The sequence below is a fragment of the Sus scrofa genome, chromosome 10, assembly GCF_054392235.1.
Source record: "Sus scrofa isolate SSC_HxYL_T2T_F1_AM1 chromosome 10, Sscrofa_HxYL_maternal_Yorkshire_Landrace_v2.0, whole genome shotgun sequence".
NCBI lineage: Eukaryota > Metazoa > Chordata > Mammalia > Artiodactyla > Suidae > Sus > Sus scrofa.
In genome coordinates, this window is record NC_139392.1 from 26,107,043 (window position 1) to 26,131,411 (window position 24,369).

General features: G+C 59.9%; 1 protein-coding gene across 10 annotated transcripts; it reads left to right on the forward strand.

Annotated features, from left to right (window-relative positions):
- Window positions 1–1,288: 1,288 nt before the first annotated feature.
- INAVA (innate immunity activator) lies at window positions 1,289–24,287 on the forward strand. Of its 10 annotated transcripts, none has more exons than XM_084980726.1 (10): window positions 1,289–1,647; window positions 8,439–8,587; window positions 9,268–9,363; window positions 9,892–10,008; window positions 10,540–10,753; window positions 16,590–16,643; window positions 17,731–17,941; window positions 18,133–18,306; window positions 20,363–20,993; window positions 22,591–24,287. In XM_084980726.1, the coding sequence occupies exons 2-10, from the start codon at window positions 8,546–8,548 to the stop codon at window positions 22,681–22,683; spliced, it is 1,632 nt and encodes a 543-aa protein (XP_084836852.1). In that variant the 5' UTR covers window positions 1,289–1,647; window positions 8,439–8,545; the 3' UTR covers window positions 22,684–24,287. The 10 variants fall into 10 exon arrangements, with proteins under 10 accessions (XP_084836852.1, XP_084836846.1, XP_084836851.1 ...); XM_084980720.1 differs by lacking the exon at window positions 1,289–1,647 and adding an exon at window positions 2,066–2,184 and having other exon boundaries at window positions 9,239–9,363; XM_084980725.1 differs by lacking the exon at window positions 1,289–1,647 and adding an exon at window positions 2,066–2,184.
- Window positions 24,288–24,369: the final 82 nt, after the last annotated feature.

A 24,369-nucleotide genomic window follows, 5' to 3' on the forward strand; every position in this document is an offset into this window, starting at 1 on the left:
AAGAATATATATATGGAGTTCCCATCGTGGCTCAGTGGTTAATGAATGAGACTAGGAACCACGAGGTTGCGGGTTTGATCCCTGGCCTCACTCAGTGGGTTAAGGAGCCGGCGTTGCCACGAGCTGTGGTCTAGGTTGCAGACGCGGCTCGGATCCCATGTTGCTGTAGCTGTGGTGTAGGCTGGTGGCTACAGCTCCGATTCGACCCCTAGCCTGGGAACCTCCATATGCCTTGGGTGCGGCCCCAGAAAAGGCAAAAAGACAAAAAAAAAAAAAAAAAAAGAAGAAGATATATATGAATGTGTGACTGGGTCACCTTGCTGTACAGTAGAAAATTGACAGAACACTGTGAACCAGCTATAACGGAAAAATAAAAATCATTTAAAATAAAAAAAAGAAAAAGAAAAAAATAAACACACAGGAGTTCCTGCCATGGCACAATGGGATCGGAGGCATCTCTGCAGCGCGAGGACTCAGGTTCGATCCCCAGCCCAGCACATCGAGTTAAAGGATCCCGTGCTGCTGCAGCTTTACCGTAGGTTGCAACATCGGCTCATATCTGATCCCTGGCCTGGGAGCTCCATATGCCACAGGGTAGCCAAAAAAGAAAATAATAATTAAGTACACAGTCGACTCCGAGTGAAGCAGAAGACCTTCTATAATGTGGGTGGGTTGCATCTGATCAGTTGAAGGTTTGAAAAGCAAAAAGCATGATGTCTAATAAAGAGGGAAGTCTGCAAACAGATGGCTTCTGGACCACAACTCTTGCCTGGGTCTCCAGCCTGCAGATTGCAGACCTGTCAGCCTTTCAAATAGTATGAACCAATTCTTCTCTCTGTGTATGTGTGTGCAGGCATGTGTGAGCACGCGCGTGCACACACACACACGTGGACTGAGAGGGAGACAAGAGGGAGCTCTCCTATTGGTTCTATTTCCCTGGAGTTTTGCTTTAATTTCAGGATAAAAATCTTAAATCCTGAAGTTCCCTTGTGGCGCACTGGGTTAAGGAGCCAGCATTGTCATTGCAGTGGCTCGGGTGGTGTAGGTTCGATCCCTGGCCTGGGAACTTGCACATGCCGCAGGTGCAGCAAAAACAAAACAAAACTTAAATCCTTAGCCAGTCCACATGGCTCTTCAGCATGGCTCTTCTGCTAACTCAGCCCACCTAGTGCTTCTGTACAAATCGAAAAAGCCGCCTCCTCCAGGCAGAAGGCCCAGGGCTTGGTGGGTGGAGCCCGGGCGAGCCTTCCTTCTCCATTTGGTGCACAACCTAGACAACCACCGGGAGCGGCCCCTGCTTCCTGACGGCCCCCTGTCGACGGCCCCCGGTCGCCGCCCCAGTTTCCTAGCCCCCGGCCTCCTCCTCAGCCTACACCCCAAGTCCCTTAGCCCCTAGACCCTCCTGAGCTCCTTTGCCATTTTGTTTTTGTCACTGCTGCCTTGGGCTCCTCCTCGTATGCCCACTCCCAGTTCCCCTGGCACGGCCTCTTCGGGCAGGCTGTGCGGTCCTCCGCCTGCGTTGGCCTACCTGTCCACCCCTCCACCCACGGTCCTTGGCCTTCCTTCTCTGACTGTTGCTCATCTAGCTTGGGGATCCCCAGGGCCCCTGAACTTTGATCCGCCGTGCCGGGCACTAGTAGGTGCTCAGTAAGTATTCACTGAACCGGTGGGTGAATGAATGACGGGCGGGGCGCCGGCTCCGGGTCCTCGGCGGGAGGCGCCCCCCAGAGCGCGCGCCTCTCTCTCTGCCGCCGGGGCCGCCAGGCGCGCGGGAGGAGGCCCAGCCGGGGCCGCAGGAGTGCGGGGGACGGCGGGGCCACGCAGGGGGCCGGGCGGCGGGGTCGGGTAGGCCCGCGGGGGTGGGCGCGGCGCCCCTCCGTCCGCCCGGGATCTCCCCGCGCGGAAGCCGCCGGGCCGGCCGGCGCGCGCGGAGGGAAGGCGGCCCCGGCTGGAGAAGAGCCTCCCCCGCCGGGCCGCGGGAACTGGCGGCGCTCGGGGGGGTGGGGGGCCGCCGCGCGCGGGTCCGGAAGCTGGAGGAGGGGGCCGGCCTCGCCCCGCGCGGGGTCCCCGCGGACGCCCACCCCCGCGGGCACCTCCCCGCCCCGCCGCGCGGCCCCGCCCCGGCTCGCGGATCGGCTTCACGAGTCCCTTCCTGCGCCCTTCCCCTCCTTCCTCTGGGCCTTGGTACGCCCCAGGGGACAGATGTCTTGGGATCTTTAACATTTGGGATGCTGCAAATGCCGAAGTTAAATGAAATACCTCCGGGGAGGGGAGGCCGGGAGGAGGCGCGGGGGGAGGAGAGCTGGCCTGGACGAGCAGGTCCTGAGGCTGCGAGGCGCGCGCGGGGGGCGCGGGGGCAGGCGGGCGGCGCGGGATCTCCATGGGACAGGTAAGGGGGAGCACCGGGGGCGCAGCGCGTGCGCTCGGGGGAGGGGGGGATCGAACCCCTAACCCGCGTCTTCCGCCTTAGCGGAGGGGGCCCTGCGGGGAATGGGGGAATTTGCTGGGGGTTGGGGTGGGGGTGAGAATTCCGAGTTCCTACCAAAAGTGCACGTTTCCGTCTGCTCGACCTTTCTCCTCCGACCTTCCCCACGCCTGTGGATCCCCTGGCCAGGTTCCGGGAAGCCAGACAAAAGGAGTCGAGACTCGGGCCGCCTGGACGCGGAGGGCGCGGTGGGGGAGGGGAGCAGGGTGGACCGGACAAAGGGGCTTTTTAAGGAGAGCCTAGAGGTCTGATTGCAGGGCGCATTCCAGGCTGCTGTGGGTCCCGGGTCCCAGCCCGCTCCACCAGCGCTCGCTGGAGGCGAGCACCTTTCCCAGTGGGAAGGGCGGGGAGGGGCAAGAAAACAGTGAAAGATCCGTCGCCCCCCGCCCCCCACCTCGCCTGAAGGGGCCCGGGATACGTCCTTCCTTTCTCTTTTCACTGTTTTGGCTCCGGGCCCTGAAACACTTAATTGTTTAAGTGAAATTTTAGGAGTGCCTGAGACTGTACTCTGCTGGGTGCTGGTGGGCGCTGGTGGCAAGGCCAGGCCCTCGCTTTAACTTCCAGTCCTGGGCATCACTAGCAACTTAAAAAAAAAAAAAAAAAATTAATGGAGCGTGGATGGGTGCAGGACTGGAAGAATTTTCTGCCACAGGACTTTTCCTTAGGAAATGAAAACCCTGAAGAGATGCAGTTTTTCTCCTCCTTTCAAAGATCAGATTCCAAACACTCAGACGTTTTGCTGGGAAACCTCACTTCCTCACCAACCAGTGGTCTTGGTAATGATGCTCTGGGGGGTTGGGGTTTGGGGTACTGGCCTGGGGCAGGGAGCCGAGGCCCGAGGTCTCAGCTGGCCTTCTGCCCTGGGTATTTTGAGCGGCACAGCATGGCAGCCAGTGTGATCTGAGGACTCTCAGGTTCTGGGCGAGTGGGTTTGCTAGTCCCAATCCAAGCCGCGGATGCTGCTGGGTTGGGAGATGCTGCATGTGAATCAGAGGGAGCAAGGGGTCTTGGAGAATTCCGGAGGCTCAGTGCAGGGGTTGGTCCTCTGTCCTTCTCTCCCTGAACTCAGAGATGGAGGATGATGGATGGCTGGGTTCCTGACCTGGTCCATGGGCACCAAAGCATCCATGGGTAGAATTCAGAGGGTTGTGGATTTACATGGATGGGAAAGGTTTATTTTTTCACCGACCGTTACTGAAATTTAGCAGTGCCTTCATTGGTGAACGCGAGAAACCATTAGCAGTAGCTGTGATTTGCTGTCTCTGATGGTTTCGTATCATGGGGCAGTTCTGGTAGCCGTCTTGAAACGTAGTTTACCACTGTGGTCACTGCTATGGAATGGCCCACTGCTTCTTTAAGGTTAATAAAGAAACACGAGTTCCCATGTTGGCTCAGCAGTGAACGAACCCAACTAACATCCATGAGGACGCAGGTTCGATCTCTGGCCTTGCTCAGTGGGTTAAGGATCTGGCGTTGCCATGAGCTGTGGTGTAGGTCGCAGACACAGCTCGGATCCCGCATTGCTGTGGCTGTGGTGTAGGCCAGTGGCTCCAGCTCCAATTTGACCCCTAGCCTGGGAAACTCCATATGCTACGGCTGCGGCCCCCCCCAAAAAAAGACATCCCCCCCACATATATATAGATCGCTACGTTTTTCTGTCTTTAGAACTGTATTTCGGTATCATTGGTTCTCTTAGTGGTTCTCTTCCTCTTTATGCATGAAATAATATGCTATGCACTGATTCTAGAATCTTCCATAAATCCCCACCTGGCGCTGGGGGATGAGCAAGGTGGAGGCTGGATGCCAGCTGTGCAGCGTCAACTCCTCTGTTTGTCATGGGAAGGATGTGACCAAGCCGTAGGGCATGGGGAGGGCTGGAGTGGAGGGAAGGGCTTTGGGCTCTTTGGGTGACCCAGAGTGGACCCCCAGCCCAGGGAGGGCTGTCTCCTGTTGGGGCTTTTCAGCCTCAGCCTGGGGGAGGAAGGAGGTGGCCAGCCTGCGGGCTTGGGGCTAGCATTGTTTGGAAAGAGGTGTGTACAGGAATGCGAAGAGGAGCCGGGTGTGCATGGGGGGAGGGGGGCGCTGGTTCTATCCCTGGGCCCCCTAAGAGATGCTTAGATGAGGGGGGTGACTTCCTCCCTCAGCCCTGTTCTGGGGGCTGGGGCTTGTGGAGGTGGTTTGGGGGGCTGGAGGCTGGGAAAGTGGTCTTTGAGGTGAGGGCCTGGGGAGGTGGTCTTTGGGGCTGGGAGTTGGGGAAGGGGTCTTTGGGGTTGGGGGCTCGGGAGGGGGTCTTTGGGGCTGGGGGGGAGGTAGTCTGTGGGGTTGGGGGAGGGGAGGGGGTCTGTGGGAGGTGGTCTTTGGGGTTAGGGTCTAGGGAGGTGGTCTTTGGGGCTGGGGGGCAGGTGGTCTTTGGGGCTGGGGGAGGGGAGGTGGTCTCTGGGGCTGGGCATTGGAGAGGTGGTCTCTGGGGCTGGGCGAGGGAACAATCCAGAGGTGTTGAGGTGCGGGGGTCCCCAGCAGAAGGGCGTGGTGGGGGCGGGTGGGATGGCAAAGCCCTGAGGGTGCGGTCTGGGCTCTGAGCCTGGGGACGGACAGGCTGCCTTGGCCCCTGCTTCCCGCAGTGCCACAGGCTGAACTCCAGGGTGAGTGGGGTGGGAGACCTGGAGGGAACAAGTTCCATTTTGTCCTCTGGTCCCTCGTGTTTGGAGAGTGGGCTTAGAGCCTGGGGTCCCAGCGGCCCCCCGTGGACTCGGGGACAGGACCGAGGTTCAGGTCAGTGTGCCACGGGCCCTGTGAGGGTGGCTGCAAATAGTAACCAGAGAGACGAGGGCTTCGATGATCCTGGCCAGGCTGCTGGGTAAGAGGAGGGAGCGGCCTGGATTCTTTGGGACCCCAGGCCTCCCCACATGGGCTTCAGGGGTCACAGCCCAGCCTGGAGTGTCCAACCCGGGTTGGCCTTGGGCCCTCTTTAGGGACCCTCCTTGTCAGCATGGGGGTTTCTCCCTGGGACCCCCAGCACCCCAAGACCGTCACTGGTTCCTGGGGGCCTGGGGTGGGGGGGCAGGCCCAGGGGGGCTGAGCTGACCCCAGCCTTCTCTCGGGCTCCTCCGCGGTGCCCCTCTCCCACTCCCTGCACCCCCGGAAGCGCAGAGGCCCGAGTGTGCGGCAGGGAAGACTGGCTCACCCGCTCCTCCCTCTGACTCAAGTCGTAACAGGTAACCTGGCTCCTCCAGCCTGGGAGGGACGCAGGCGGGACCAGTGGGAGGGGACAGCCGACAGCCATCGGCCATCGGCGTGCGGAGCAGAGCCAGGTCCCAGCACACAGGGTGGCCTGGGACACCCCAAGGCCACATGCCAGGCCCCTGGGCCCCCTGACCTGGGACCAGGGGGCGTTTCCGGGACTCTGGGACCAAGACCTGGAAGCAGGTGAGGGCGGGGCAGCCGGAGCGGGTCTTTGGGGCGAGGGCCAAGCTGGCCCGGCCGTGGGGGCCCCGCTGTGGGGGCCCAGCAGTGGCCGTCCGCGCCGTCTACTTTGTGTCTGGGGCCCAGGGATGCCGGTGGGGGGGGGGGGGTCTCCCGTCGCTGTAGTTCCCAGGCCTCGGTTTCCACGGGAGCAAAGGAGGGCGGGGACCAGAGAGGCCCAGGACCTGGCTTTGGGGCCCCGTTTAGGACGGAGAGGGTGCTAAGCCAGAGGGAAAGTGTGTAGGTGCCCCCTCCTCCCTCCACAGCTCTCCTCCCGTCCCCTCTGTCTTTTCCTGGGGACACTGTCCATGGGGTGCGCTGCTTAGGGCCCCAGACAGGGGCTTGGCCTGTGGTCGGTGCGGGGGCGGGGGAGTCCTGCGTGGAGGGGCGGGGATGTTTCCCGAACTGTCTTTATCTAAAAGCAGCGCCCTCCACACCCATGGGAGCTGTGGGCTCTGGGGCAGGGACCCTGCAGCTGGAGGGCAGTCTCGGGGCTCAGCTTCTGGGGGCTGCCACACAGGGCGGGGGGAGGGTTGCCAGCCCAGCCTGGTGTTTTCCAAGAGGTCCAGCCTCGGGGCGGGGACCAGCAAGGCCTTCGATGCCATCTAATCACTGTCACTGTCCCCTGAGAGGGGAATGAGCGCCCCAGGGTCACACAGGTAGAGCCCAGGCTGGAATCTGGGGTCCTGGCTTGGGGTCTGTGCCCTTTGCCCTCCTTGGGGCAGGTCAGCCCGGAGTGGGCCCCCATCGCCTGGCAACGTCTGTGCCTACCCCCAACCTGGGCTGGGGGTGCAGAAGTGCTGAGGGGGCTACTCGGGTCCCTGTACCCTTCTCTGCCACAGTCAAGGAACTGGGCTGCGTTGTCACAACTTCCCAAGGCAACTCCTTCGTGGTTAATAATTAATTAGCAAGTGTGACTAATTGGTGGCTTCCCCCACATCACCCCCTCCCTCGTCCAAGCAGACGTATTAGCCTGACGGCCCGGCTTCCTCTCTCCGGCTGGGCCCTGGCCCTGGCAACTGGGGAGGCGCCCAGGGCTGGGCTGGGGGGCAGACGGGAGCTTCCCGTCCTCCCTCCGTCCTGCTCCATCTTCAGGAGAATGAGGGTTTGGGAAGAAGGGACCAGGCAGTGCTCTGTCATCCTGAGTGCCCTGTTCTCGGTACCAGAGCGTAGAGACAGTCTCTTTCTTTGGTATCTTTGCAAAGCCCTATGTTTAAAAAAAAAAAGAAAAAAAAAAAAACCCTGCCATCCTGTCTCTGGACTTCCTTGGAAAACTGAGACCCCCAAGTGCCGGTACATGTTGTTTTCAGGGCTGTGATGAGGCCCGAGGTGCGTTGTGTGGTTTATGTCGATCTGTAAAGCTGTCCATGGGCAGAGAGGTGGACTCAGACCTGGTCAGCGATCCCCGCCCCACCTGCTGGCTCCGAGCTCAGCTTTCCCAAGGCTCCCCACCGTCCCGCTGGCTGACCCCCCTCCCACGCCCCCCCTACAGCCCGTGCCCTGAGGAAAAGCAGGATAAGCTCCAGACAGAAACTCGGAAGGACTTTTGCACTGTTGCTCAATGGCTGACTCAGTGAGGAGGTGGCTGGGCTCTCCCTCCAGGCCCCGCCTGCCCTCCCCACCTCGGCTCCAGCCACCAGCTGCCAGGCCCTGGCCAGCGGGGACCCTGACCAGCGGTGAGGGCTTGGCCAGGAGCGAGGGGGCGGCCAGCAGGTGTTGTTTGGGTGACTGGTGCCGGCGGTGCTGATGCGCACCTGGGGTTGGAGCTGGGTGGCCTGCGCCCCAGCCGGGGAGGCCGAGTGGCCGCCTTGCCCTTCCTGTCCTGGGGTAGCCTCTGCCCTGGTCACCCCTCCATGCCCGACAGGCCCCCCTGCCCCAAGGCCTGTGTCTCCCTGGCCGTGAGGTCCAGTCCCTTCTCCACAAAGGATCTCCTTGGTGGCCCGCAAGTTGGCTCTTGGCTTTGGGCACCTGCCTTCATTCAGATGGGCAGCCTGGCGCAGACAGAGCAGGCAGCCTGGGCCCAGTGCCCGGGTCCCTCAGCACAGGGGCAGTGGGGAGGGTCTCGGCTCAAGACCATCAGCATCCCCCACCACGGCACAGTTCCCCCCCCTCCTCCGTGATTTGTCCGCCCCCCCTTTTTGTCCCTCCCCCATCCTCTCTCTTTGCTCTTTTGCTTAGGTTTTTCTCCCCAGGCTCAAATCCCTGCAGTCACCCTGTCACCCCTGGACCCAGAGGCCTCTCTAGGAAGGAGGCAGCGGTGGGGTGTGGGGGGAGGCTAGGCTGGGCCCAGAGAGCCCACTGAGGACCACCTTCTCCCCGCACACCCCCAGCACGGAGAACCCCCACCCAGACCCACAGCTCTGCCCCTGGAAACATGGAATTCATTCCACGCCCCCCCCCCCCCCGCCCTGTCCTCATGCATCTAATTAATAAGCTGTGTCGGAAGCAATGGGGTTTTTACATATGTCATTTTTTGCTCTTCTTTTAAAAGCTGGGGAAACTCCAGGCCACCTACAAGTCCTGGCCCAGGCTGGGAAGGGTGTCAGCTCTCTCTGTTCTGCGCCCCCTCCTCCCAGAAGCCCACCATGGAGAGTAAGGATGAGGCCAGCGACACCGATAGCGGCATCATCCTGCAGTCTGGTGAGTGGTCCGGCCCCGCCAGGCTGGCGGCGGAGGGGGCCGAGGCTGAGCCAGGGCGGGGCGGGGGGTGGCGGGGCGACCACTGCTGGGACACTGGAAGGGCTGGTGAGTTTTCCTTCCTGGGGGGGTTGGCCTGGAGCTCTGATCCTATCTGGAACAGGTGACTGCATCGCTCAACCCTGTGTCCCCAGTGATTACTAAGATGTTGAAAAGTCTTATCTGGTTACTGTGAATGGGGCTCTGGTTTGGCCTGAGTTGGTGGGCCCAGTCTGGTCTGGTTTGGACAGAGGACAAGAGAGAAGAGGTGTGTGTGTGTGTGTGTGTGTGTGAGAGAGAGAGAGAGAGAGAGAAAGGGGGGGGAGGAGAAATAGCAGAGGAAGAAGTTACCTGCTGCAGGTGAAGGATGGGGAGGGCCGGGAAGGGCCAGGTTCTAATCACAGGTGGCCGGTGGGGCAGCCGGTCCCTCTGACCTGTAATGGCGCCGTCGGGCAGCCGGGAGACATGGTGTTTTGTGGTTGTGACACAGTCCGCACAGGCCTGAGGCCGTCTGAGGGTTTGTGTACGTACACACCATCAGTCTAGGGGTGGCCCAGGGGCATCCAAGACAGGCCCTCCTGAGCGCGTGTTCCCCCCCCGCCCACCACTGCCCAGGCCCCGACAGCCCCGTGTCCCCTGCGAAGGAGCTGACCCACGCGGTACGCAAGCAGCAGAGGGCCCTGGAGGAGCGGCTGGAGGCCTGTCTGGAGGAGCTGAGGAGGCTCTGCCTGCGGGAGGCGGTGAGAGCAGGGCACCCCCGCCGGGCAGGCTCAGCGCGTGTGCGTGCGCCTGCACGCTTGCACACACACACACACACACACACACACACGCGCAAGCTCAAGCTTGATCCGAGGGGCCCAGAGCCCCGTTCTGTTCAGGATGGTGGGGCTGAGAGGAGGGAACCCCAATCCTGAGAGAGTCCGGGGGCTCAGAAGGGGGTGGTGGTGCCTGGTACTTAATGTGGACACTGGACAGCTCAGGGAGGGGACAGTTTGCTCTGGGCATGGGGGGGCCCAGGCACAGGGCAGGAGGGAGGAGAGACTGCAGGGGGACAGAGTGGACGGAGGCCTGTGGGGACTGTCCCCAGGTCAGAGCAGATCCCCCGACAAGGGGAGCAGGAGGCGGCTTGAGGATCAGTGAGAGCCCATGAGACGGCCTGGACGCTGGGACGGGGCGGAGGGGAAGGGTGGGCACAGGCCACGCAGGGCCCGCTGGACAGGCTGCTCCTGCTCGGCCGAGGGCCTGGCATGACCTTGCTTCCTCCTCAGGAGCTGACGGGCATCCTGCCAGCAGAGTATCCCCTTAAACCAGGGGAGAAGGCCCCCAAGGTCCGCCGCAGGATCGGAGCGGCTTACAAGCTGGACGAGCGGGCCTTGCACAGAGAGGTGAGGTCTGCAGGGCACTGTCCCAGATCCCTGTTCCCTAGCTGCCCACTGTGGGCCCACGGCCAGGTCTCTGGAGGGGAGGCAGGGCCGTCTCTGCTGCACTGTCTCACAGCTCAAGGCACTTGGCTCTCGGTGGACAAGGGGACCTGCCAGTGTGTAGCCCACTTGGTCACAGGGCGGCCATGCCAACGCCAGAGCAGAGAGGGGACTTGGGAGGACCCTGGGCTTGGTCCCCGTGGGCAGAAGAGGCAGTGACCTCTGCAGAAGGGTCACCTGGTCCCAGAGCTGTCCTCCCTTTTCTTAGCGGAAGAGGAGGGCCTGGGGTGGCTCCGGCCCTGGGGTCCCTCCTTCTGGAGGGAGGAGTGGCAGTGTCCCCTGGGCTTGTCTAGCCAGCTCTTGTCCACCTCGGTCCCTCCCAGCCTGGCCCAGGGTCAGGTTTCTGGGTGGGTCCCAGGCCAGCTGCTTGAGCTGGCAGGGTGGCTTGGGGGGCCTCGGCCGCCGTCTGGGGTCGCTCACTCTGCCCTCTCCCAGGACCCGCTGAGCAGCCTGGAGCGGGAGCTGGCCCTGCAGCTGCAGATCGCCGAGGCGGCCCGGCGCCTGTGCCAGGAGGGGAACCTGGGCCGGCAGGTGCGCCGGCAGCGGAAGCACGCGGTGCAGCAGGAGGAGAAGAAGCTGCGGGAGCTGCAGCGCTGCCTGGGGGAGCGGCGAGGCAGCATGCCCCCTCCTGCCCCTGCCCCGGGCCCAGGTGAGCCGCCCTCAGCACCCCCCACCCCAGGGCCACCAGGCCTGCCTGTGAGCTTTTGGGGGTGCTGAGCAGAGCAGCCCTGAGTCAGCACCTCCAGGGGGTCCCACACCTTGTTTAATGTTCCACATGGGGAGTTCCCGCTGTGGCACAGGGGGTTAAGGATCTGGCATTATCACAGGTGTAGACTGAAGCTGCTGGATGGCATGGATTCTGACGATGCAGGAAGGAGTGAGCTGTCTGCTAAGGAGATGGGGCGTGTTTCAGGGGAGGGCCAGGGCCGAGGCTGAGGCTGGAGGGGTCCCAGTGGGTGGGGATCGGGATGGGACAGGCCCAGGGAGCAGGTTCCTCTGGAGCCGATTTGGATGTTTTTTGTTTGTTTGTTTGTTTGTTTTCGCTTTTTTTTGTCTTTTGCTTTTTTAGGGCCGCACCTGCGGCATATGGAGGTTCCCAGGCTAGGGGTCTAATCAGAGCTGTAGCCGCTGGCCTACACCACAGCCACAGCAACGTGGGATCCGAACCGCGTCTGTGACCCACACCACACCTCACGGCAACGCTGGATCCTTTACCCACTGAGTGAGGCCAGGGATCGAACCCGCAACCTCATGGTTCCTAGTCAGATTCGTTTCCTCTGTGCCATGAAGGGAACTCTCTGGAATATATATATATTTTTTTTTTGGCCACACCCTTGGCACATGGAAGTTCCCAGCCTGGGCCAGAGGCACCCCTGCTGACCTGGGCTGGTCTCCAGGGTTTGTTCAGTCTTTCTGATCCCAGGCCCACAGGGCGGATGCCATGAGGCGCTGGGGAGCCCGAGGCTCTGCTGCCTCAGCTGTGAGCGAGGCCGAGGCCGAGGGGCCCAGGTTCTACTGGGCTCTGCTTTCTGACTGCTGCAGGGCCCACGGCTCCTGGGGGTTGCTCTGCTTGATATCTGGCCTCACCAGGGCCCCATCCCAGCACCCCTCAAGGGTCTAGAACCTCCCTGGTTAGGAGTGGGGCTGCTGCAGGCTGCTCTCCAGTTGTGCCTCCGGTCCAGTTCTGGTGGCCAGTGACCCCTGGTCCAGAGGTCCAGGCCCAGGCCCAGGTGTCAGTGGAATCAGTGCATCCAGCCTGGTCACCCTTCCAGCAGATGGTTCTGGGCCTTTGGCTATGACCTTTGGTTCCTTCTGACCCGAGCCTGGCTCATCAGGTCAGTCCTCAGAGGTCTCCCTTCCTCCCCCAGACCTCTCCTGGGTCTCAGACTGGAGGGAGTGGGCTGGTGGCCCTGGGCTGAGCCAGACTCAGGGCTCCCGCCCCGTCCCTCAGGTTGGTTTTCTGCCGAACCTGATTCTGTCCCAGGGGGCAAGGCTTCTGTGGTCCCCACACCCCATGGTAGCTCCTTGTGGTGGGTGGGGGGGAGGGCAAATTCAGGAGTCCCTGCCCCCACATAGCGCTTCTAATTTAATGTCAAAGGGGTGTGTCCACACATCTGCCAGGTCCTGCCAGCAGCCAGGACTGGAAGACGAGGGAGGAGGGGCCACCACGTGATGGTTGACCCAGTCAGCCCACGAGATGGGAGCTGACCAGCTGGGGTGGCCAACGCCCTGCAGAACCCAGCTGATGGGCGAGTCCCTTGTCCTCCCTCAGTTCCCCACAGGGCCCGGACGTGACCTCCCCTTGAAAGGCAGCCGCTGACATGGGCAGGAAAGACCCCAGGGGCTCACTGCTGTGCTGGTGCAGGGGCGGACAGGGTGGGCTATGCCCTGGCCACGTATCACAGACCCCCACAGGGTCCTATCCTGTGCCTCTGAGCCCGGTGGGGTGGCAGACCGAGTAGGGGCGCCGCTCTGCTGCCACCATTGCAACAGTGACGCTTCTTGTTGGGAGTGGGGAGCAGGCCAGGACACGCCTGGGGCTTTGGTTAGCAGGCTACGGGAGGCGGGCACTGAGTGCCGGGAAACTAGAGCTGCGGGGAAGGGACCTGGCCCGGCAGCTGCTTGCCTGCCTCGTCAGAGAGGCAGCCCTGCTCTCCACCTTCAGGCTGACCAGGCCCAGGTCCTGGGTCTAATGTCCTGATGAGGTCAAGGTCCTGGGTCTAATGTCCTGACCTGATGAGGTCAAGGTCCTGGGTCTAATGTCCTGACCAGGCCCAGGTCCTGAGTCTAATGTCCTGACGAGGTCAAGGTCCTGGGCCCAATGTCCTGACCCGATGTGGCTGCGGTCCTGGGTCTAATGTCCTGACCAGGCCCAGGTCCTGAGTCTAATGTCCTGACCTGACAAGGTCGAGGTCCTGGGTCTAATGTCTTGTTGAGGTCAAGGTCCTGGGTCTAATGTCCTGTCCTAATAGAAGTTCTAGGTTATACCTGTGTTGATGAGGCTGAGCTTCTGTGTTCACTGTCCTGTCTTGGGAGCCCAGGAGGAGGCGGTTCTAGACAAGTCCTTCCTGTTCTGTGGCTCCTCTGCCCAACTGGGCTCTCCCTGAAGGAGGAAGTAGTGAGGGATTAATAATTAATTAGTAGCCAAAAGGTGTTTTGAATTAAAAAGTTTTTTTTTTTTTTTTTAAAAAAGCAAACACATTAACCAAAAGAAAAAAAAAAAAAAAAAAAAAAAAAAGAAAGAAAAATCCACCCACCCTTTTTGGCTTTGACACCAAAGTTGTTGGATTTTGCTATCATCCTGCCAGGTGAGTGTGACTAGCTAGTCCTCGGCAGGTGGCAGAGAGCGGTCAGTTGTAGGACTAGGCGACTACAGGGGGCCTGAGAGAAATGTCCCCCCACCCCGTGCCCAGGACATGTCTGTCGGCTGATAGCACCTGCTTTAGCAATGCGTCTGGTTGCATTTCTTCCATGATGGCCCCATTCCAGATCCACAGTGTCCAGTATGGCCACCACTGGCCCCCTGGGACGTGGAGCCCAAGGATTGTGCCTCGTGTGGCCAAGCAACTAAATTTTTCATTTCATTTTCTTTAAACTAGCCACGGGCAGCTAGTGTGGCTGCTGCCTTGGATGGTGTGGCCTTTGGGATGCTCAGCGTTTGTGAGCGTGACCTCGTGGCCATCCCTCCGCCTGGGGTGTCCCGCTGTTGCCTGCTAGGCCGGATCCTGTGGGGCTGGCTGGGGCAGTGTGGCCGGGATAGTGAGCAGCCCTCAGGGACCACTGGGCTTCAACGGCGGCAGGTGGCTGTGCCCACGCCCCACCCTGCAGTGGCAGTGGGCTTCTAGCACCCTCCTTGGGTTGCACCTTTCAGCCCGTGGGAATCTGGTTATGAGGAGTCAGGATGGTGGGGTGATGGCATTTGTCGCACGCCGCATACTCAAACCCAAACAGCGTGACTCTAACCCCTAGGCCATGACAGTAAGAGTCCCACGATTTCTTCAACTTGACCTTGGTGAAAAAGAATGATCTCTATTCCCCAGGTGTTTGTAAAAGATCAGAGGTGTTTCCCCAGGTGAAGCCTAGAACACAGGCTGGTGTGAGGGGAGGGGAGCCCCCCGGGCCCCTCAGGTAGCTGGCCTGCAACGTTTATCCGCTGCTCTGTCCGTGTACAGTTTGTATGTCATCCATTTATTTATTTATTGTCTTTTTAGGGCTGCACCTGCAGCATATGGAGGTTCCCAGGCTAGGGGTCGAATCGGAGCTACAGCTGCCAGCCTACACCACAGCCACAGCAACGCCTGATCCGAGCTGCGTCTGCGACCCACACCACAGCTCATGGTAACACCGGATCCTTAACCCACTGAGCAAGGCCAGGGATCGAACCCGCAACCTCATGGTTCCTCGTCGGATTCCTTTCCACTGCGCCACGAGGGGAACTCCCTCTCCCTCTGTCATTTAAATCGCAGAGCAAAGGTTGACGATCTTCTGTAAAGCCCAGGGAGTAAATATTTTAGCCTTTGTGAGCCATGAGGTCTTAGTCACAACTCTTCAGCTCTGCCCTCGTATCATGAAAGCAGCCAGATGTTCTGTAAACAAGCCAGTAGCTGTCTTTCAATAAAACTTTATTTCCAAAAACAGCCAGTTAACTGGATTTGCCCCATAGGCTGCAATCAGCTGCTCTCTGTGAATAGAGGATTTTCAGAGGGATGGACTCTGAATCCACTTTTCTTAGACTTTGCTGGGTAATGACCTCTGGTAGAAGCCGGCTAACAGGAAAGCCCATACCTGGTGGTGATGCAGAGCCAGACTCTGCTCAGACTGTCTGGGCGTGAATCTGACTCAGCCACCTTCTGGGGGGTTGACCTCAGCCACGTTACTCAGCTCCTCCAAGCCCCTGCATCCCGGCTGCTTCTTGGCGATGAGGGTGGCGCTTGCCTTACAAGGTGTTATGAATCCGTGTGTACAAAGCGCTTAAAAGAGCCTGAGAGAAATACCAGCGATCTGTCCTCCTCGCTGTTCTCAGACATTGAAATTGCCACCTGGGTCATGTCAGGTGTGGACCCAGTATCTGAAGTTTCAGTGTGTTCAAGGACAGTGGCAAAGGGGAGTCCTCTGACTTCCGGTGCTTCTGTGCCCCGTGGAAGTGCCACTGTCCATGTCCTTTGCTGGCTGCCCTGGCACAGTGAAGGACTTTCCTGATCCAGCCGCCCAGACCCTCGCTTGAACTGGCTCCTCGACCCCATAGCTCAGATCCCGCTTGCACTGCTCTTGTCCTGATAATGCAGGGGTTCTCAGAGTCGGGGTCCTTGAATCGAGCTGTGTTTATGGCATCTGAAGACTATACAGAAGTTAGCAGGGAGTTCCTGTTGTGGTGCAATGGAAACAAATCCATGAAGATGCGGGTTCGATCCCTGGCCTCACTCAGTGGGTTAAGGATCTGATGTTGCCATGGGCTGTGGTGTAGGTCATAGATGGGGTACTGATTTCGTGTGGCTGTGGCGTAGGCCAGCTCCCTTTTGACCCCTAGCCTGGGAACCTCCATATGCCACAGACACGGCCCTAAAAAGCAAAGCAAAAAAAAAAAAAAAAAAAAACTCAGCAAACATCACTTCACCCTCAGGGCCTTCCAAAGTGGCTGCCTTTCCCCCGACTGCGTGGAAACCCTGCCAGAGGAAGGCCTGATCTTTTTTGTTTAACAGACGGAAAGGAGAGGGCCAGAGCATTGGCATGGCTTATTCGAGGTTGCAAAACTAATGGCAGAGCTGAAATTAAAATTGGGTTTCCTGGAGTTCCCGTCATGGCTCAGTGGTTAACAAATCCGACTAGGAACCATGAGGTTGCGGGTTTGATCCCTGGCCTTGCTCAGTGGGTTAAGGATTCGGCTTTGCCATGAGCTGTGGTGTAAGTCACAGACACAGCTCGAATCCAGAATTGCTGTGGCCTGGGAACCTCCATATGCCGGAGGAGTGGTCCTAGCAAAGGAAGAAAAAAAAAAAAAATTGGGTTTCCTGGCATTCCCGTTGCAGCTCAGTTAGGTTAAGGACCTGACATCATCTCTGAGGATATGGGTTTGATCCCTGGCCTCGCTCAATGGGTTGAGGATCCAGCGTTGCCGCAGGGTGTAGCATCAATCGCAAACGCAGCTCAGATCTGGTGTTGCATGGCTGTGGTCTAGGCTGGCAGGTGCAGCTTCAATTCCACCCCTAGTCTGGGAACTTCCACATGCCGCAGGTGCGGCCCTAAAAATTAAAACAAAAACAAAAACGGGTTTCCTGTCTTCCCACGCCTGTCTTCTGAGTTTTTTCTACTTCCAAGTAATAAATTCACACCCAGCCTAGTACTGAACACATGGTTGGCACTTCCTGATAAGGGGACCCTCTCAGGAGGGGGGCCGGGCAGGCCAGAGCAGCTGAGCACCGCTGGTTCCCCAGATCTTCGGGTGGGTGGATTTCCTCACCCCCTTCTCTCCCTTTTGGCTTCCCCAGAGCTCAGCGCCTCGGATGACAGCTCCCTGTCGGATGGGCTGCTCCTGGAGGAAGGTGAGAGGAGTGGTGTGGGGATGGTTGTCAGGGCTGGGCTTCTCTGCAAGAACTTGGGGCTTTGGGCTTTGGTGAAATTTACTAGTGGGTCCTTCCAGCAGGGAATGGAGGTGGGTAGAGGGGGTGGAGGGGGGGTGAAGCGTTAGTGAGCTGGTGGCGGGGGCAGCCTGGATGCTGATTCCCGCTGCCCCTGCACCGAGGGGGGACAAGCTGATCCTTTGCTGTTGCTCAGTCATGTTGACAGGGAGGGGGGGTGAATTCCTGCAGAGCCTTGAGCTCCTGGCCCCCCTGCCTGCGACAGGGACATTACCAATGTACACGCCCGGCAGAGCCTCAGCCATCTGGCCACAGTCGTTGCCTTTTCGAAAACAGGGCAGCACTGGGAGAGGGGACACCGGCCACAGATCAAGAAGCCAAACCCACAGAATGCTGGAGGGGGGCGTTGGAGTTCCCGTCATGGCTCAGTGGTTAACGAATTCCATTAGGAACCATGAGGTTGCGGATTCGATCCCTGGCCTCACTCAGTGGGTTAAGGATCCGGCGTTGCTGGGAGCTGTGGTGTAGGTCACAGATGCGGCTAGGATCCAGCATTGCTGTGGCTGTGGGGTAGGCTGGCAGCTACAGCTCTGATTGGACCCCTAGCCTGGGAACCTCCATATGCTGTGGGTGTGGCCCTAGAAAAGACAGGAAAAAAAAAGGGATGCTGGAGGGTTAATGCGGACCAAGAGTGGGGTGCGGTCCTGCCCTGGGGAGTGCCAGGGCAATGAGGAAATAGCACACATGGGCACAGCATGACCAGGAAGGTAGGGAAGCAGGCAGTTAGCTGCAAACAGGGCACCAGGAAAGGGTAAAGGTGGAGTCACGTGAGCTGGGAGAGTCTATCTGGGGAGGCTTCCTGTAGGAGGCAGGTGTAAAATGGAGCTGGGAGGGAGGAGAAGAAGAAAGTGTTTTGAAGCATCTGGGCCCAGAGCCATGGCCTGGACCAGCCAGACCAGCAGCAGCGGGAGCAAGGGCCAGGCAAGGCGGGGGAGTTCTAGTTGGGCCGGTTCCCCCGCCACTGCTCTCACTAGGTTTGTTTCACCTGCAGAGGCCTCTGAAGCGCCAAAACCTCCCCCAGAGTCCCCAGATCCACCCTCCCGGCCCCTCCCGCCCCAGAGCCTTGAAGGGTTGCAGCCAGCAGGACCTGAGACGGGGGATCTGGAGCGGGCCCCCATCCAGAACAGCCCCTGGAAAGAGACAAGCCTGGACCACCCCTACGAGAAGCCCAGGAAGTCTTCTGAGCCCAGCAGCGAGTCCAGGTTCAGCGGGAGGAGGGGAGGGCGGGGCGCAGGGGGAGCCTGTGCGGGGACATAGCTGCACACCCTGGAGGGGCCACCCTCCTTGCGTGTGGCAGGGAGTGGGGGGGCTGTGTCCATCCCTGGGCACAGCTGGAGCCCCTGGATGGAGGCGTTCCCACCGCTGACCCGTCTCCCACCTCTCCCACCTCCAGCAGTCCGGCTGCCACCCCGCAGGATGGGCCCAGTGCCTCCAGCCTGTGGCTGCTGGATCCTGCCTCCTACTACGTGGTCCCCATCCGCAGCGTGCCTGGGCAGCGGCAGGGCCGTACCAGCGCCCCAGCCACCCCTGAGATGCAGGGCAGGAGGGGCCAGTCACAGTCTCTAAGGTAAGAGCCCCCCCACCACCAAGGCAGGGGGTGGGACCCACCTGAGAGTTTACGGGCAGAGGGTGGTGTCTTCTAGGGTTATGTGGGACACCTGTGGGTGACACGTGGCTGGTGCAGTGGCTCCTCCTTGGGATCCGTTCTGAAGTACCTTTCAGTAGAGGCAGCGCCCCAGCCAGCCAAGCCAAGGGCGAGTCCTTGGGAAGCAAGTTTTTTTTTCCTAAGACTCCAGTTTTGTCTCTTTGCACAACTGGCTCCCGCTCCCCGCCTCCCCACGGCCCCGATTTCCTTGTGGCAAAACGAATGAATCTCAGCAGGTACTTTGGCGGTCGCCTTTGATTCTTGTTGGTCACTGATGATGGGCAGTTCACTTTTTCAGTTGATGTGAAGTTGATTCTCATTATTTGGGTAGTTACGTCCTGGGAAGTCACCATCAGTGCTGAACCATTGCTCCCGGGGACACCCAGGGCTACAGCTTTTGGTCACAAGGTGTCAGCTGATCAACAAGTAACCTTGTTTTATGGAGTTTCTGTTGAGAGACCTTATCGAATGCGGACTGTTGACTCATCTGCATTGAAGTCAGGGCCAGCAGCCCTAGAATTCTCCCCTAAACCAAGCTCCTCTCACACGTGTTTTTCCTATAAGTCACATCCCAGCTGCCTTCAGCTCAGGACACCATACAGCCCTGCAGCACTGGCTTGGGGGCCCTTTTAAACAGTGACATCGGGAGTTCCCGTCGTGGCACAGCAGAAACGAATCCAACTAGGAACTATGAGGTTGCGGGTTTGATCCCTGGCCTCGTGGTGGGTTGGGGCTCCGGCGTTGCCGTGAGCTGTGGTGTAGATCGTAAACTCGGCTTGGATCTGGCGTTGCTGCGGCTGTGGCATAGACCAGCGGCTATAGCTCCGATTGGACTCCTAGCCTGGGAACTTCCATATGCTGCAGGTGCAGCCCTAAAAAGACAAAAGACCAAAAAAGAAAAAAAAAAAGAAAAAGAAAAAGAAACAGTGAGATGCATGAAAATGCGAAAAGCATGACACTAACTTGCCTGTGGCAAGGCTACTTGTGTCTCGTATAAGAGCTGAACCAAGAACTCAGAGCCTGAGGGGTTGCCTATCTGGCAGCTCAAAATTTTCACCACCCTGCCGGGGTCCATGTGTGACCTGGGAAGTGCTGAGAGTGTTGACTTTGAGGTTACAGATAAATCTGACCAGTGGGTGAATTTGCACACACAGAACCCATGAGTAATGAGAGCCCAGCAGTGCTGCTCTCCAAGCCCCCTGCTGTTTGGCGCTCAGTGGCTGAGTCATGACAGGCGGTGTTGGCCACACTGCTGGAGAGCTGGGGCAGCCTCAGGATACTGCTGGTATCTTCCATCAGGTTGACTTTGCTGTCTGCAGCCCTGGGCTGGAGTCCAGCAATGCATTTTATATTTTACACACTACATGGGTGGGGGGTATTTTTACAAACAGGGCCTTTGTGCAGCTTATTAAAAGGCGCCCCCTCTGGACGGATAGGCCTGCTCCAGGCTACTGGCTGATGGAGGCTGGAGCCCAGCTGTCCGTCCTGGGCTGATGCCCTCGGGGGCAGCCAGCTGCGTGCAGCGACCCTGTCCTAGTCGGCTGGGGCTGCCCTACAGAGCACCGAGGCTGGGTGGCTTCCAGGATAGGAACCACTGTCTCCCAGTCTGGAGGTTGGAAGTCCAGGGTCCTGGTGCCGCAGGGCGGTTTCTTCTCAGGCTGTCGGGGGCCAGCCCTCTCTTCCCTTCACGGTGTCATCCCTCTGCCACATGCCCGCTTCAGCCTTTATCTCAGTTGCTTGACGGTGTCCGCCTGGACAGATTGTGTGGGTGAAATGCCATCGAATGCCCTGTGCCAAAGATGGCTGAGAACAGCGAGGCAGATGTGGCCTCCTCTACCCGAACCTCAGCCTGAGCAATGGAACGGGAGGGTGTGGGAGCATGGGGAGGTGTGGCCTCCGTCCCCTCCCCACCTACCCACCCACGAGCCCGCCACCACCCCGGGCAGGGCTGGCTCAGCGCCCCCTCTTCTCCTTGCAGGACCGACTCCTTCCGCGCGGGCCCTGAAGGCCGGGGTCGCAGCGCCCTCCCGCGGCGCCGCCCCACCTACTACACGGTGACGGCGCCTGAGCCCTGCTGCGCCCGCCCCACTCCCGCGCCGCACCCCGCCTGCCACTCCTGCTCGGAGGACAGCGGCTCCGACGCCTCCAGCCTGTCGCACCCCACGCCGCCGGGCAGCAGCAGCCCCGACATCTCCTTCCTGCGGCCCCTCTCCCCGCCCGCGCCGTCCCGCCCGCGCGCGCCCCGCGGCCCCGCAGGCCCCCGGCCGCGGCCACCAGTCGCCTGCCTCCGGGCCGCGCGCTACGTGGTGCTGGCTGAGGGCCGCGTGCCACCGGGGCCGTGGAGCGAGTGGGGCCCGGGCCGCGGCGAGGATGCGGCCGCCCTGCGCTGGCAGCGCCCACCGCCCGCCCACAGCCGCGTGGCCCGGACGCCCTCGCTGCGCGACAACCCCGCGGGCCGCGGGCTCAGCAAGGCAGCCGTGTCGGAGGAGCTCAAGTCGTGGCACGAGCGGGCCCGGCTCCGGAGCGCGCGCCCCCACTCGCTGGACCGCCAAGGGGCTTTCCGCGTGCGCAGCCTGCCGCCGGGCGCCGAGCGCTTCCAGCGCGCACAGGTACGCGCACGGCCGACCCTTCCGGGTGTGTGGATCGCCGTGGTCTGGTGGCCAGGCAGCCCTGAGCTAGGAAAAGCGGGCCCCAGAGTAGCTCCTCTGGGCTCTGGAAGACTCCTCTGGGGGCCTTCGAAGTTTGCCTGCTGCGATTAGCTCGAGAGCCCAATCCCACGTGTGTTGGCGGAGTGATCTTTCCAGTCCGTCTAAGATCTCTGTTCCCTGACGCCTCCACCGATGACCCGCAAAACAACGAGGCCTCTCTTCATGATCAGAAGTTCAGTCCGATTCACACACATTCCCCCCCGCCCCCCGTCCCGTTCCCTGACTTGAGGGCCCAGGCCTTCGTCCTGGTGGAAGGAAATGTGTTTGCAGAAGCCAGGGCCTGTGACGGTCTGTAGGTCAGCTTCTCCCACCTCCACGCCCCAGTTGAGAAGCAGGTGACTGATGGCTAAGTGCGCAGGCCCTGGTTCAAGTCTCAGACCTGCCACTTGCCAGCGATAGGACTGGGCAGTTTAATTAACTCTGCTGAGGTTCTGTCACTCCCTCTGTAAAATGGGAGTAGAGTGAAGGAACTGTCGTTAGGGGCATTAGGAATATTAAAAATATTAAAAATGAGGAGTTCCTGTCATGGCTCAGTGGATAGCGAATCTAACTAGGAACCATGAGGTTGCAGGTTCGATTCCTGGCCTTGCTCAGTGGGTTAGAGATCCAGCATTGCCATGATCTGTGGTGTAGATTGCGTCTCAGATCCTGCGTTGCTGTGGCTCTGGTGTAGGCTGGTGGCTACAGCTCCGATTAGACCCCTAGCCTGGGAACTCCCATATGCCGTGGGTGCGGCCCTAGAAAAGACAGAAAGACCAAAATAAATAAATAAATAAAAGTGATTAGAGCAATGCCTAGAAAGTACTAGGTAAGTAGTGTGATCAATGAGCCCCCAGGGCCAGGGACCAGGTTAGTGGACAGCCTGTAGGTAGAGCTTCCTGACATGAGATAGGGTGGCTACTCTGGTTTCTATGCCTAGTTTCTTCATACTGGAAGAGGGGTACCACCCGTGAGCCTTTTTTAAATTCTTTCTCCCTGGTAGGGAGGGCTCTGCAGGGAGCTGCTCCATCCATCAGTCTCCCAACAAGCTGCTGCTTTGAGACCCAAGATTCTAGCAGGTCCAACCGCACCGCCTCCCCCGCTCACCAGTTCTCTGGCTGCAGCTGGCACCCTGGGCTTGGCAGCACCCTGGCACTAGTCTCAGGCCGCACCCTCCAGCTGATGTGCCTCCCCCTTCCTGCGAGCTGGGACCTGTCCCTGGCTCAGGCCCAGCCCACCCCAGCCTGCCAGACGGGGAGGGTGATGAGAAGTGAGCCCAGGGAAGGGGCGGCGGGGGGGGAGTGCAGCAAAGAGGTCAAGGTGCCCATTCCACCCAAAGAAAGCTGGAGTGGTAATGAATAAGAGCGGCCCCTGGGCACAGAGAGCCTCCTGGGAGGCAGAAAGCTGAGTGCTGAGCCGGTGCTGCTGCCAGTCGGCATCCTTAAGGGCTGAGCTTGCTGTCCGGTCATTGCACATCCTGGTTTGCTCAACCTCCTCTCCTTTCTCCCGGCCCTGGCAGGTGCCCGCCGTGTGTGTGCTCCGGAGATCGCCTGAGGGGGCCCCTGTGCAAGTTTTTGTACCTGAGAATGGTGAGATCATCAGCCAGGTGTGACCCTGGCTGCAGAGGCCTTGGCTGCTGGCTGCCGGCCGAAGAGACTTACCCAGCGGGGCTGGGCCGAGAACCTGCCCTTGAAGCCCCCCCTCAGCTCCCCCCCAAGTGTCGCAGGTCGATGACCTGGAGCTGAGACTGTTTTTTTTGTTTGTTTGTTTGGTTTGTTTTTTACACCAGATATCGTTCAGAAGCCTCGGCCTGAAGCTTTTTATTTGTGGTTTGTCTTCAAGAGAGGCCGATGCTTTATTCTCCAGGACCGGCCTCCTGGACCCCAGGCCTGGCCTCTGGCTGGCACCTGTCTCCTTGTGCAAGAAGCTCGGCTGGGGATGCAGGGGGCAGAGGGCCATGGGGGCAGTGGGTGCTGAGAATGCCCCTGGGGAGCAGCCTCTGCCCCCCTGCTACTGGGGGCTGCACTTCAGTCCCCCATTTCCCAGGGGTGCCCGGGCTGGGGGTATGTCCACCCCTCTATAATATGCTCCGAGGTGCACATGCCAAGGATTAGATTCAAGGTCAGCATGTCCTGGCTTAGTCTTGTCTTCCTGGGCCCTGCCCTTTCTCTGCCTCCACGACTCCCCTGTAGGGGCCCTGGGCCCTCTGTGCGCCCTTGGGTTGGAGGCCTCTTCAGATCGGAGCATCCGGAGGCCCCAGCTGGGGACCCACCATCTTCTCTGGGCATCATGAGGACTTGCAGGACCTGCTCCCTCCAACATCTTTTTGTCATGGTCCTAAAGCCAGTATTTGGCTCATGCCTTAGGATGTGAACGTTTGTGGTGTGTTCTGGGGTGGGGGTGGGGTGGCGGTCATTCTTCTGACCGGGCTGTGCTTCTGCTCGGAGACCGAATTTCATTGAAATGGGGCAAGTCCTTATTTTTACAGACCCGGGGCTACCTGGCCCCCAGGGTGTTCCTGAATGGTGCCAGCCCGGAGATTTGAGGAGGCCTGGAAACTGGCTGTGCTAAGACCATCCATGGTCCCACGCTCTTGTTCTGGGGCCTTTGCTGCTGGGTCAGACCCCACGATTGGGACTCTGCTTCCAGGAGAGAGCTGCTGAGCTGAGGCTGGGAGGGGCCAGGAGCGCCCAGCTCTGATTCTGCTCGTGAATCGTCCTCCATCTGCAGAGCAGAGGTTGGAATGCAGCTTGAGGCTCCAGGAACTTTGAAGCCCAACCCAGAGCAAGCACCGGTCCCCCGCCTGCCCAGGGTGGTCCGTCCGAGGGGCGGGGGGTCAGGGCAGAGAGCTGAAGGGAAGCCTGTCTCTGTGCTCCTCCCCTGTCCCTGCCACAGGCCCCCCCCACCCCCACCCCGCAGGGCCACCTGCCCCAGGGTGTGGACTGTCTGATGCCAGATGCTGTTCTCTCGTGGTCTGTCTGAGCCTCCGTCCTCTGCACAGCCCTCTACCCACCCCAGGTCCTCCTGGAGCACAGGGCTCCTCGGGCTGGGCCAGGGGACATGGAGCACCATGCACCTGCGTGTCCCTCATGTACCTTATTGATCCTGTGTGATGCCTAATGCACCTGCTGCATGGCTGTGTGCTGGGCTGTGGGGCTAGAGCTGTGCTGTCTCTGTGCCAAATTCTTCAATAAAGTCTGTTCTTTGTGAGGCCAAGCTGGTAAGGCATGTTCTTTTGGGCAGGTTTCCTGAGCAGAGGCTCTGCTCAGCCCCTCCGGACTCCCCAGCTGGTCCAGCC